Source organism: Lipotes vexillifer, unplaced genomic scaffold, assembly GCF_000442215.2.
Source record: "Lipotes vexillifer unplaced genomic scaffold, Lipotes_vexillifer_v1.1 scaffold977, whole genome shotgun sequence".
NCBI classification, from domain to species: domain Eukaryota; kingdom Metazoa; phylum Chordata; class Mammalia; order Artiodactyla; family Lipotidae; genus Lipotes; species Lipotes vexillifer.
The window spans coordinates 4,946,348-4,959,666 of record NW_006783088.1 but is presented as its reverse complement, the minus strand read 5'-3'; the positions used below and the strand labels follow the sequence as shown (position 1 = coordinate 4,959,666).

General features: G+C 56.6%; 1 protein-coding gene across 2 annotated transcripts in view; it reads left to right on the top strand.

Moving 5' to 3' along the window:
- CD82 (CD82 molecule) overlaps positions 1 to 13,319 on the top strand; it is a 25,701-nt gene that overhangs the window by 2,397 nt on the left and 9,985 nt on the right. Inside the window, exons 2-4 of one of the 2 annotated variants that reach the window (XM_007455803.1) lie at positions 3,098 to 3,170; positions 8,123 to 8,247; positions 8,403 to 8,477. In XM_007455803.1, the coding sequence (XP_007455865.1) occupies positions 3,098 to 3,170; positions 8,123 to 8,247; positions 8,403 to 8,477 (273 nt within the window). The remainder of the gene's footprint in view (positions 1 to 3,097; positions 3,171 to 8,122; positions 8,248 to 8,402; positions 8,478 to 13,319) is intronic. The other variant, XM_007455804.1, reaches the window with a different exon arrangement.

The window sequence follows — 13,319 nt, the reverse complement described above, 5'->3', positions numbered from 1 at the left end:
GAAAGAGTGAGAGGAGACTGTGTGTGTGTGTGTGTGAGTGTGTGTGTGTGAGTGTGTGTGTGTTCATTCACAAATACTTCTCCACCAGATGTGTAGTTGACACCCCTGTGTATTCAGACCCCGTCCTGGGTGCCGGCTAGACATTCGCCAGCAGAAGAGCCTCAAGTTCTTCACTCACAGGGCTTATGTTCTGGGGGGTGATGGGCTTCGATCAAATGCTTACTCAAATGGATGATAAAATTGCAGTTGTAGGCGCTCCTGGGAAAGAAGGATATGGCCCCTAAGAGAGAGCAGATAATAAGGCACTTGACCTTGTCAGGGTGGTCAGCAAGAGCTGCCTGGAGTTATGTGTGAGGCTGGGGAGAGCGGGGTCCCGGCAGCAGAAGCGGGAAGTCCAGCACAGGGGGAGTGGGCCAGAGCGTGCTTCTCCGGGGCTTGGGCCGTGTAGCCCTTCCAGGAAGGATCTGGGTCTTTGTTCCATGCACAGTGGGAAGCGGTTACATGATTGAACTCGCGGTCTGGCAGAATCACTCTGGTTGACGTGTGTGCTCATGTATGCACGTGGGTACACATCTACATCCTCGCCTCCACTCCCTCCGGACCCCAAACTCCCCAGAAAATTGCCCTGTCGTCAGCTTTTCTCAGATCCTAGGAGACCCTGAGGCCGCAGCTGCCGTGGCCGTTCTGGGTGTGGGACGCTGGCTGTGAGACTCCTGGCGCCTGTCGGGAGATTCTGGTGGGTCTGGGGGCGTGGGTTAATGTGAGGTGTGTCTCGCGGCCCCAGTCGTGGTTCACAGAGAAAGGGGGTTTCGTGGTTCCTCCCCCAGTCTGGTCGGCCCCCTGTCCTGGCCTCGTTTCTGGCTGTCCCGTGGCCTGGTGCTGATCCAGCCACAGCTGGTGCTCAGGCCATAGTCATCAGACGTGCAGGGGAGCTGAAATGGCAGCGCCAGGTATTCTCTCCCTGGGTTCCGGGAGGGGAGCTGAGGAGCTTGGCTGGGGAGTCTGGGATTTTACTCTCTTTGGGATTATATTTGCCCAGAGGGAAGTTTCTGCCCTGTCTTGAATTCTCTATTTGGGAGGACTGTTCCCCCTGCAGCCCTGCCCCACGAGTGCAGGAGGTGAGCGGACAGGGGCTCTGCCACGTGGGTCTGAGGTGGCAGGGGCAGACCACGGGCCAGCTGTGCTGTGAGGTGTGAGGCTGGGGTGGGCAGGGCTTCAGGAGTCTTTGGGAACCTAGCTGCCGGGTCCTGTAAAGCCCACCTTCCTCCCCGCAAGCTGTGCAGTCTGAGGTGCCCCCACTTACGAGTGGGCACTTCCTCTCCCCAGGGACTGGCTTTCTAGGCTAAGGCCCGGGACGGACCTGAGGTATCCCTGCAGCTGATGTGCCACCATCTGGCGTAGCTGTATAGTCAGACCTGACTTGGAGCCCCTGATGAGTGAATTGGGTGACCTTGGGTGAGGTTAGGACCTCAGTTTCCCCATCTGTCAAGTGAGGACGATAACAGGGCCCATCTGACAAGGAGAGAGGAGGGGACAAGTGAGTGGCTGGGGACAAATGTGGGGAGGTCCTTGTGCTTTCCTCTTCCTGGTCGTCAGCTGCTGTTGTCTTTAAGGAACCTGGGCCAGGGCGAGACGAGTGAGGCATTCACTTTGGGATCAGAAACAGCACGGCACTGCATCACATCGGGGCCCCGCTCCTTTTCAAAAGGAAAAATCAGGAGCACCAAGCCTGTCTTTATTGAAAAGCTTGATGTTTTGTTCATCATGATGGATTATTTTTCCCCCGTTAATTTTCATTTCTTAAAAATGATGCTATAAACTCATTTATCTTGGTTCCTGAGTGATTTTGGTGTCCCCTGAATTTTCACATGTGAGGCAAATGCCCCATTCACCTTACCCAGCGTCCCTGCTCTGGTTTTTAAGATCTGTAGAGCAAGGCTGATAAACCCCTGGGATCGAGCGGCTCATCCCAGGCTGAGGGCGTTGTCAGTAGCTGCTGCTCTTGTACCAGAGGTTATGGGATGATGGCTGAGGCGGGGGACCCAGGGCTGGTAACAAAGGTGGGTGGTAACATGCTGGGACCCTGAAGGTGGGTTATCCCCCAGGTGGACCCAGGCCAGGCCCCAGGGAAAGGCCAAACTTATGGGGTGATGCAAGCCTCCCCACCTCCATCCCCTCAAGGGAATCTGTGCTTTTGCCCAGACTGCAGGCCCTTCCCCAGCCTTGGCTGGCTTAATGGGATCTTGCTGGGCTGATCTTGGCTGGGGGAGGTGGGCTCCGGTTATGGGTCTGCCCCCTGGTGGAGGGAAGGGAGGCAGGGAATACCTGGGCCTATGCCAGCCACCCTACCCCGTCCCCACCATCATTCATTTGCTTTTCTAATCCTGCCTTTACACAGTTCGGTTCATGAACTCACTCATCTGCGGGGGCCCTCAGCACCTGGTGCGCCCAGGCCCACAGAGCTGCATGCAACCCAGCCCTGCCCTCAGGGAGCTCACAGTCTAGCCAGAGAGACAAGTGGCAGAGTTAAACCCAGAGGGAAAGGCTATTAAAGAAGAGTCCCACGGTGGTTGCCACACAGTAGATGCCCCTTACTCTGCCTGGGGGTCAGGAAGCCTCCTGCAGAGGGTGGAGTAGACGCCCCTTACTCTGCCTGGGGGTCAGGAAGCCTCCTGCAGAGGGTGGCCTTGGAGCCGAGAGATCTGGAAGACGGGTTGGGCTCTGACGGTCATGTCCCCCGAGGGTTTCCCCACCCTGAGCCTGGCTTGTTGGGGAAGCTCCCAGCCCACAGGCTGGGGCAGGGCCAGGAGATAAGTAGGAGGGTACCCGTGGCAGGAGGCTGCACCCCCAGAGCCGGTATGCTCAGGTTGACCACATGTGGGTGTAGGGTAGGGGAGACGGGAGGCAGGAGGGCCTCCCCACTCATGGCCCTGCTGTCTGGGTTGCTGGAGTTGGCTGGACTTGAGGTGCGGGGCCTGAGGCCACCCTGACATCCCTGGGCTGGACAAGGATGTAGGCAGCTCCCCTGTGTCCCCCCGGCCAGGCTGCAGGGGCAGCTGGGAGCGGCCCCCCACTAACTGCCCCTTTCTCCTTCCAGGTCCTGGGCGCGGTGATCCTGGGCTTCGGGGTGTGGATCCTGGCCGACAGGAGCAGTTTCATCTCTGTCCTGCGTAAGGATCCCTCTGCTCCGCCTGCCTCTGAAAGGGGGCCGGGGCAGCAGGCGGGGCTGCTACCACGAGTACTTGAACCTCAACGCCGGTCCCTTTTCCAGCTGCCCTCAGGGTCTCGCTTAGGTCCCGCATGCTGACCATTCCGCCTTGGGCCTCGCCCAGGTCCTGCATGCTGACCGCTCCGCCTTGGGCCTCTCTGCAGGGGTTTCCATAAGGAATTTTCTCTCCCTCCCCAAACAAAGCTGCTGTTGTCTGGAGAACACTGGGTGGGGGATGAGGGAGGCTTGTTCTCCATCCTGGCCCCCTCCCTCTGCCCTGACCTGAGAAAGCCTCTTACATCCTCAATTCTTCCCATTTGCCTGCTCAGCAAAACATGGCCAACAGCCCCTCCCCTTCCTAGTTCAGAAAAAGGGCCGGGAGTGGCAGATCGTCAAGTATGCGTGAAGCGCCTACTGTGTGCCTGGCACCAGCCAGGTGGGTCAGGCAAGTGTGCTGACGAGGAGGTGCCGGGCCCGGTGTCTATCGTTTGTGATCATGATGTGCCAGGCATGGAGCCAAGCATTTGGCATAGATAAACTGTCTTAATCTCACAACAGTCCTGTGCAGTAGCAACTTGCTGCCTTACAAATGAAGAAATGAGGCTCAGAGAAGTAACGTCCCTCGCTCAAGTTCACCCAGCCTCTGAGTGATAGATGTGGGACTCGAACCCCCAGAGCTTTGGTCCTAAATGCTGCACATGGTAGGGGAAGCCCCTTGTCTCACTCTTGAAGCTGGAGGAAAAGAAGCCCAATGATGATGATGAGCACCCTTTCCAATCTACTCACGGTCACCTCCAGGAAGTCTGCCAGGCTTGCTGCACTAGCGTCTAGTGGATGTCCTGAGGAGGGAGGGAAGCAGAGCAGAGCACAGAGATGCCACTCCCCTCAGCAAGTGCGACCTTGGCTCACTTCCCCTCCCAGCAGCTGCCCTGCCCAAGGCAGCAGGTTTGGACTCAGGCCCGTGACAGCTGCTTGATTTGAATGAAACGGAACCAGGCTAGGATGGGTGATGGAGGGGCCCTGGGGGCTAGGCCTCCCCTCACACATGAAGGGAAGCAAGGAAGATCCACCCTCCAGCCACTTCCGATGCCATCTGGGGCTGTCAGTCCTCACTTCTGCTGGGGCTGCTCCCCATTCTGGGGCTAAGGTTTAGGTTTCCAGCCCCATGCCCTCCCCACATGGGACACATCCTCCTTGGCCCTGCTCAGCCCAGGCTCCTGCTTCCTGGGCTGTGGCCCACACCCAGCGGGCACTGCATCTCGGGGCAAAGTCTCAAGGCCCAGCCCGCCCACTGCGTTTGCGCCCTCTGCACCCCGACTGGGGCTCCGGGGACGTCCTGCTGCTCCTCCCTGTTCAGGGCTGAGAATCTCAGGCTGGCCAAGCTTTAGAGGCCCCCTGGATGCACCCAAGGGCTTTTACAAATACTAAGGCCTAGCCCCACCCTAAGGGATCTGACTTCAAATCAGCACTGAGGTTTTTAAGAATCTTCCCAGGGGTTCCCTGGGCAGCCAGAGTTCAAAAACACCAATCTGCTAGCCCGGTCACTATACCCTTGGGTAAACTGAGGCTCAGAGAAGAGGAGAAAAAGACTCGCTAAGAGTCACACAGCAAGTGAGGGTTGGAACTGGGAACCTAGGGCCTATTGTGTGCCAGGCCTGCGTGGCACGGCTCTTCGCTTACCAACTGAATCGTCTCCGTGAGTCCATGGGGCTAGGCATTACTAACCCCATTTTACAATGGAGGAACTTGAAGGGAAGGGAAGGAACTTGTCCAAGGGCACACACACAGCTAGAGGGTGAGGGAGCTGGGATGTGAACCAGGGGGCATGGCTCCTGAGACCCCATCCCCTGTACCACAGGGCTCTGCAGCACGCCACGCATTCACACCGTAACGAGCGGAAGCAAGCACAGTGGTTAAGGGCACAAACCGTGGAGCCGGGCAGCCAGGGTTCCCATCCTGGCTCTGCTATCTACTAGCTGTGTGATCCTGGGCAAGTTACTCCACGCTCTGTGTCTCCTCATCTGTGAAATGGAGACAATAACAGACAGTATGTCATAAGGCTATCGTGAGAAATGAGGCGAGTTAATAACAGTTTCTAGTAAATAGTAAACCCTACATAAGTGATTGTTAAATTAGTTTATAATACCATCTGAACCTTAGAACATCTTTAAGAAGTAGGAATTAGTTTTATTTCACAGAGCCAAAAATAGAGGCCCAGAAAATGGCTTGCCCGGGGTCAGAGCCTGTTAGCAGCAAAGCTGGGATTAAGTGGCACCCTCTTCTCGTGCTCCTCAGTCACTTTCAGTTTGGGCCACTTCCTCCCCACCTCGCTGGTACCTCCAAGGCCCAATAAAACGAAGAAGATGCTGGTCTTGGTGCACAGTGGGCGGGCTACCCCACTCCTTCCTAAGTCAGGTTGCTCAGATCAGGGCCAGCCTGAGACCCAGGAGGAAGACAGGGACTGGTATTGATGAAATTTTCTGAGAAAAGAGAGACGCCACACCGCAGCTCGGCTGGCCTCCCAAGAGAAGGACCCGAGTGGGGGTCTCAGCCTCCAGCCTTGCCCCTTGGGCCCCATCTGTGGCCTCTTGCCTGCTCTGGGCCTCTGGGCCCTTACAGACAGATCAGGGTGCAGATCTACCCTCATTGGGCCACGGCAGAAATTCAGCAGGCTGGTTTGGATAAAGGGCCTTTTTCAGGGCTGGCACACAGTGGATTTCCAGGCAGTGCCACTTGCCTTTTGATGGGGAAAGTATTCGCTGGGAGGGCTTGTTGGAACCCAAACCCAGGAAGTTTAAGAAAAGCAAACTTGGATGGCCTTCCCCTGCTATTGTGGATGGCTGAGAGCCAGGGCAGTGAGGGCCTGGAGTAAAAAGGAAGCCCCTCACTCAGCCCCTCGGGGCCTCTGTCCAGCTCCTGGGGGCTCCTGTGAGGAGCTGAGTGGGGGCCTCCCTGCCCCGGTGCCTGAGAGTGGAGTGGGCTGGCCAGGGCTTTTCCTGAGCTCCAGAACATTCTGTCTGTGCCCAGAAGTGGATGGAGCTGGATCACACTTTCCTACCCACCCACACTCCAGCTTTGTCGTTATTCCTTAAGGGCCCTAATGCCCCGTCTGTGGTCGAGGTGGGGATCTCAGCCCCTCTGAGGTGCCCCCAGGGAATGGTGGTCAGTCAGCCTATTGACGGGCAACCGTGGCAGCCCTGGCTGTGCCCGAGACATCGGGGAAGCACGTTCACCATGCAGATTCCAGACCGTCTCCTGGAAAGTCTGCCTAGCTCTGACAGACCCGGGAGTCTGCATCCCTGAGAGGTCCTCCTGATCTGCTGAGGCTCTCCGGGATGCTCTGCACCCTTCTGGAAACACCCCACACCCTGAGAGTGCCGCGCCAGCCTCCCTGGAGTGCCTGGGCTGTCAGGGGAGAGAGCCCACAGCGCCCTGCCTGCAGGGGGGCGCGTCCACCTCAGTCCACCTAGCGCGTCACAGCCTCAGGGTAGAGGGGACCCCACGCACCCCACACCGGGGAGCTGGAGAAGGTCATGAGCATCTCCCTGTGTGATCCGTTGGGATTCTTGGGAAATGCTGGCCAAGTGCCCCGACGAAACTTCTGACCTCCACCTACCCCGGGGGCTCTGTTATTGCCTTTAGGCCCCTGTCTCTCCGCCTCAGGCGTGTCGCCTGTCAGACTCCTCTCTCACTCACTCTGATCCGTTCTTTCTTACCTTCTTTTTATTTTTCAAACACGCCAAGCTTACTCCTTCCTCAGGCCTTTGCACCTGCTGTTCCCACGGCCTGGAATGCTTTTCCTCAGGTCTTCACTCGGCTGACTGCTTCATTCTCAGCTGAGCAATCATGTCACCTGTTCAGACCAGCCTTCCCCCACCACCCCGGCCCCTCCCTGCCCACGTCCTTGACCTTAGCCAGCTTCAGTAGCTTCCCGACCCTTCACACAGCCAGAGGAGACACTCCTCACCCCATCAGCTTCACGGCGTGGGGACCTCGGCAGGCTGACGGCTGTATCCCCAACAGGTGGCACAGCGCCTGGCATATGGTGGGCCCCTGGTAAATCTTTGGGGGCTGAACACATGAATGGGCGTCACGCCTGTGTCCGTACACGTGCCCGGTGCTTCAGTGCAGAGTGTGGCGCTGGGGATTTGCCTGTCTCCAAATCCCAGCTCTGGCCCATGCTTGCGTGCATCTCTGAGCCTCAGTTTTCTCATCGGTGAGATGGCCGTGCTGGTACCTACTGGGTAGAGTTCTGGCAGAGGGGAGGCGGCACATGTGAAGCCCCTGAGGCCTAGGGAGTGGGCAAGGGAGGCCGGCATTTGTTCACGGATGAGGAGGGAGGCAGGCAGGCCCTCAGCATCTGTGGCCTCAGCGGAACCTGCCAGTCTGTGGTTCTTTCATTCAACAGTTATTCATACAGCACTTTGCTGTGCCAGGCACAGTTCTGGGGGCGGGGGGGTCAGCAGGGACCAGAGACCCTGCCTTTGTGCAGCTCACAGGCTTGTGGAGGCAGCAGACAATGAGCAAGATAGGCCAGTAGAACGAGAGTCTTTTCAATCCTGGGTTTCAGCAGGGACCAGAGTCCCTGCCTTTGTGCAGCTCACAGGCTTGTGGAGGCAGCAGACAATGAGCAAGATAGGCCAGTAGAACGAGAGTCTTTTCAATCCTGGTAAGTGCTAAGGAGAAAAACGAAAGCGGGGGACGGTTGGGAGGTGGGGATAGGATAGATGGGGGGTGGGGCGCACATCTAGGGGAGGCAGCTTCCGAAGCTGGTGAAGGAACAGGCTTCCGGCTGGATGGCTGACCCCAGAGCCCTGACCCCAAGGCAGGGATTTGGTAGCAGCCCTGCCCCGGTTTTGTAGTTAAATACGGGCGAGATAGGCAGGCTGAATCGGATGCATTGTCCACCCGCAGAAACCTCCTCCACCTCGCTCAAGGTGGGGGCCTATGTCTTCATTGGCGTGGGGGGCTTCACCATGCTCATGGGCTTCCTGGGCTGCATTGGTGCTGTCAATGAGGTCCGCTGCCTGCTGGGGATGGTGAGTATGGTCCTCCACCACCGCCCGCCCAGCCCCCCTCATCCCGCCCAGAGGGGCCTGAGTAGAGCCCCGGCCCAGCCTGGGTGAGAGCGTCTGAGGCGCTTAGGACTTGGTGGGAGCCCCCAGCTGACTCTGTGTCTGCTCTGTGTTCCCAGTACTTTGCCTTCCTCCTCCTGATTCTCATCGCCCAGGTGACTGCTGGGGTCTTATTCTACTTCAATATGGGCAAGGTAAGCACCCCCTCGTCCCCACCCCCGACCTGGGCTGGGCCAGCCACGTGGGGTGGGGGGTAGGGTTGGCCTGGGGACGGGGGCTAGGCAAGAGGCCTCTTAGTCGTCACAGAGAAACCCATAGGTGGGGAGTTTCCTGGCGGTGCAGTGGTTAGGACTCGGCACTTTCACGGCCAGGGGTGCGGGTTCAATCCCTGGTCAGGGAACTAGGATCCCGCAAGCCATGTGTTGCAGCCGAGAAAAGAAAAACCGGAAACCCATAGGTGCCAGGTCAGCCTCCCAGGCTTCCAGCCCCCTGTGGTCACGTGGCGGAATGTTAAGAGGAGAGGACAGTACAGGTCGGTGGAGTCGCTGCTGGGCCCAAATCTTGGCTCGATCCCACCACTTTCTAGCTGTGTGGCCGTGGGCAAGCTGCTTTCCTCTCTGTGCCTGTTCCACCTTCTGTAAACTGGGGACGTTAATAAATTTAACTCTCAGGGTTTCTGTGATGATTCAGTGAGATGATCTTTATCTTAGCAAAACACTTAGCACAGTTCTCGGCACCTCATCCACAGATGAGGCCCAGGGAGGAGACTGTCAATGAAAACATTATTCCCGTGTCAGCGGGAAGACACTCAGCGTTGAGGAATAAAAAATCAGACATGCTGGGGCTTCAACTCTAAGGACATTTGTTGTTGACTGAACCAGAAGTCAGGTTCGGAAGCTCGGAGGCCCTGGTTCTGGCTGTCTGTTCAGCATCCTCATCGTGACGGCTTTCCTTCCTCTTGCCACTCACCTCATGGCCGCGAGATGGCTGCCACAGCACCAGGTACAACATCTGTGCTGCTGTGGCGTGAAGAAAGGGAGTGGGGTAGTGCCAACCATGGCCACCCCTTTTATCAGAAAAGCAATCCTCCCAAAAGTCTCCCCCAGTCTGGGTTATTAACACACCCCTAGCTTCAAGGGAGGCTGAGAAAGTGAGTATCCAGCCTTCAGGCTCTAAAGACAGAGACATAAGAGAGGAGGAAGCTGGCGATGACTATTGGGCCTGCCAGTCGATTGGGCCTGCCAGTCGATTGTGGCTATTGTGGAGCACCTACTCTGTGCACGTGGTATTTTCTAGAAGCTTTATACACATTGTCTCGTCCTCCCAGCAGCTCTGCCGTGTAAGTGTTATGTTGACGGGCAGAGAAGCAGATGCCCAGAGAGATGAATAACAACGACAGCATCAGTAGTAGTGACGATAACCCCTCATCCCTAATCTCTCTTCGGCACACACCAGATATTGGGCGCAGTGTTAGCCACTTTACGTTCCTTCTTTCCCTGAGCCTCACCTCCTCATCCTTCAGGTGAGGGGTGAGGGCACAGAGTGGTCAGTGGCCAGGCCAGGTGAGAGCCCAGGCTCCCTGAGGCCAGTCGGAGTTCACCCACGGCTCAGCTGAGGCTGGGACCCTGCTTTCCTCCAGGGCTACAGTTCTTGTCCACTGACTGGGCTGGCAGAGCCGGCGGCCAGGTGATCTCCTACATTTTACCACTTGAAGGTCAAGTTGCCACAGATCTCTCTTGGAAGGAAGCTGAGAAAACATTACAGCAACATCAACAACTAATGCTTAATAGAATTTAGAACAAGCCTGGCACTAAACGCTTTGCATATACTGCATTTAATTATTCGTTCCTCACAGCAAGCCTTTGAGGTCATGGGTATGAATACCCTCACTTTCAGATGTGGAAGCTGAGGCACAGAGAGGTTAAGTCATTGGGCCAGAGGTCACACAGCTAGTAAGTGGCAAAGCCAGGATTTGAACCCTGGCAGCCTGGCTTCTGGGTTCATGCTGGTGAAATTTTCATTATAGTGGTTCCTACCTGAATCTGCTTTACTTATTTATAATCCACCCAGCCTGTTTCCCAGGAGAATTGGAGCTGGCTTCCAACATAGGCATAGAGCAACTAAAATCAGTATGAGAAAGATCTGAATGCACACTGAGACAGAAGAAGGCCATTGTTCCTGAAGCTAGGGGACAGCATACTCAACAGCAGCTGAGAGCTAACTTGAACACTGAGCTTCCTGGCAGCCAGGGCAAAAGGGGAAATAGCAGTTTAGTAGATGAAGTTCGCTTGGTGCCAGACAGAAAGCCAGTGTTTAGGGAAGGGAGACTACTTTTCCAGTGCAAGGACTATGGGATTAGGTCTTCATTTCCACCCTGTGGCACCTGGAGCTTCTCTGGGACCCAGTCAGTGGTACGTTACAAAGAGAGTGGTTAAGAACTGGGCCCCATTGAGCAGGTTCCTGTGACTCAGAAGCTGGTCAACATGGCAGGGGTGTCAGGCAATCCACCTTTTCACCCCTGTGTTTCCCCATCTCACAGTAATAGAGACGGTGCCCATCTGTGAGCGCCAACCATGTCCCAGGGGCTGAGCTAGTCACTTGGCGCACGTTTTAGTTTTGAGAGCACTTTCAAGTTTAAGAAACTGAGGCCCAGAAAAAGAGTGGCTTTGGGCCATGGTCACACTCAGCTCAGAAGCATCAGAGCAGAGATTTCCATCTCCATCCCTCCGACCCAAGGCCATGCCTTCCTCTACTCCATGCTCCTCCCCTCGAGCTGGTATAATCTGCCAGGCTGCTGACAGGGAGCCATGCCTTAGAGGCGCTCCCCCGGCCCCAGAGCAGGGCTTGTTCGGAGAATCAGATCTCCTGACTCCAGTCCAGGCTGTGTCTGTCGTGGCACCTCACCGTCCCCTCCTGTGCTTCCCCGCAACCCCCAGGCTCCACACCTCACACCTCCCGCCCCCAGCCCCAGCTGGCCTCACCTTGGCCCACCTCCTTTTCTGGAAAGCAGGGGGAAATTTCCTGGCTTTGCTGGGGAAGTTCTGGCGCCACTCGATCGCCCGAGTTGGAATGAATGATTTATTTTTTCTTTCCTAGCGCATTGTAAATCCCAGTGGAAGACTAAACATGCCCTGGTGGTGTTTATTCCTGCAGACGAGGCCCAGTTGGGGAGGTGGGACTTGTGTGAGCCTGAAGGAAACAGGCTCTCTGGAAGACGATGGGTCCAGTCTTCCTTCTCTCTCCAGGCCTCCTGGGCGGGGGGGAGGGACTGAGCCTCTGGGCTCTCCCTGAGGTGGTCCCCAGGGCCGCCATCTGTCCTTCCTCCCAGCAGCCACTGTTCCCAGGGCAGCAACAAGGGAGGCTGGGTGCCTTGGGCAAAGCACAGGCCTTCCAAGCCGTGGGTTCTGCGCCTGTCAATGGAGGAGGATAGAGCTGGCTGGCCCCCACCCCTGCCAGGGTTGCAGGGAACCCAGACTGCAAGGCTTGTAGAAAATATAGAGTGGTGGCCCAGGGCCTGGGCCCCAGAACCAAACTGCCCATGCTGGAGCCCTGCTCTGACACCCTCGGCAAGTTACTCAGCCTCTCTGTGCCTCAGTTCCCTCCTTTGTCAAATAGCAGTAATCCTACAGGTCTGCTCTCACTTATCTGCGATTCCAAAGTCCAAAAAACACTTTGAAAAACAAAAATGCCATTTGCAACTCATTTGGTGGCAAAATGGAGCCTGAATGGAAATGAGCTTGTTGATGGCCATGGTTTACCCCCTTTAGGTGCCCCTTGGGAAATATGAATGGGAGAGATTGTGGGGGGGTGGGTGACACATAGCTCCCAGCCCTTCCTAAAATCTGAACGTTTCTCAGTGCCAGAGCCCACTGGCCCCAAAGGCCACCTGATAGCGTGGTGGCAAGGATGGAGAGCATTGACAGATGGGAAGGGCATAGTGTCCGCCTGGTGCAGAGCAGATGTTTGCTGGCATTGTTGCAAGAGTTTATTATTACTGTCACCATTACTAACTTCACTAATGCCTAGTAAGGGCCCAGTAAATGGCAGCTGTTCCTGTTGTCACCAGTATTAATGTTCGTATTAGCGAGGGCTGTGGGAACCAGGATTTAGGTGTGGAGTTAAGATTCCTCTGGCTGTTTCCTCATCTGATCATTATCTAGCCCCCGTTTAGTGGGAAAAGGACAGGTCTGGGATTCAGGGCCCTGTGTTCGGGGTGAGGGGTGCCCGCCGCTATTTGCTGTGTGACCTTGAACATGTTACCCAGCCTCTCTGAGCCTCGGGTGACCTCTTGGGCCATTCCCAGCTCTGACACTTGTTCTCTCCGGACAGTGAAGGGTGGGAGGTCAGTGAGGAAGGAGGTGAACTTGTAACTGTTTCCCAGGATGTGCTGGGAGCTGGGTTTGGTGCACTCACGCAGGCTGCACCACTGACCTGCACGTGTGAGACCGCTGAGGCTCTGAAAGGTTATATCGGGGGCTTGTGCAGAAGGTCTGAGGGCTGAGAGCGTGGAGGGAAGGGGCTCGCAGGGTCTCGGTGGGAGCCGGGGGTTGGGGGTGGTGACCTTGGCTGGGCTGGACTGCTGTGTGCTCCCCAGAGAGGGTGGCCAGTCAGGAGAACTGTGATTCCCTCCCTCCTCCTTCCCTCTCCCACATAAGAAGCCCGAAGTAGCCAAATAGCCATGCGCATAGGACTGAGTGCACACGTGGTAAAACGTGTTTCTTGAGGACAGTGCCGCTCTGTGAGACATCTGAGATGTCTGTTTCCCTGCGGTGGAAGCTTCCTTATGCACTAGCTTGGGTTTCTACTGCCATAGGGAGGCAGCTGGAGCCAGGACAGGGGGAGGCGATGGGGATCTTTCTCTTCCCTTTTGGGGAGAGGGGAAGAAGGCGTCCAGGCTGTCCTTCTGGAAAGGAATGTGGAGAGCAATGGGCGGAGACTCTCAAGCACCTGCGTGCCTGGCTCCCAAACCTGACTCAGGCCCCACCCTGAGGGAGCCTATGCGGGCGGGCACGGGAGCACACGTGGCCCTCCTGCTG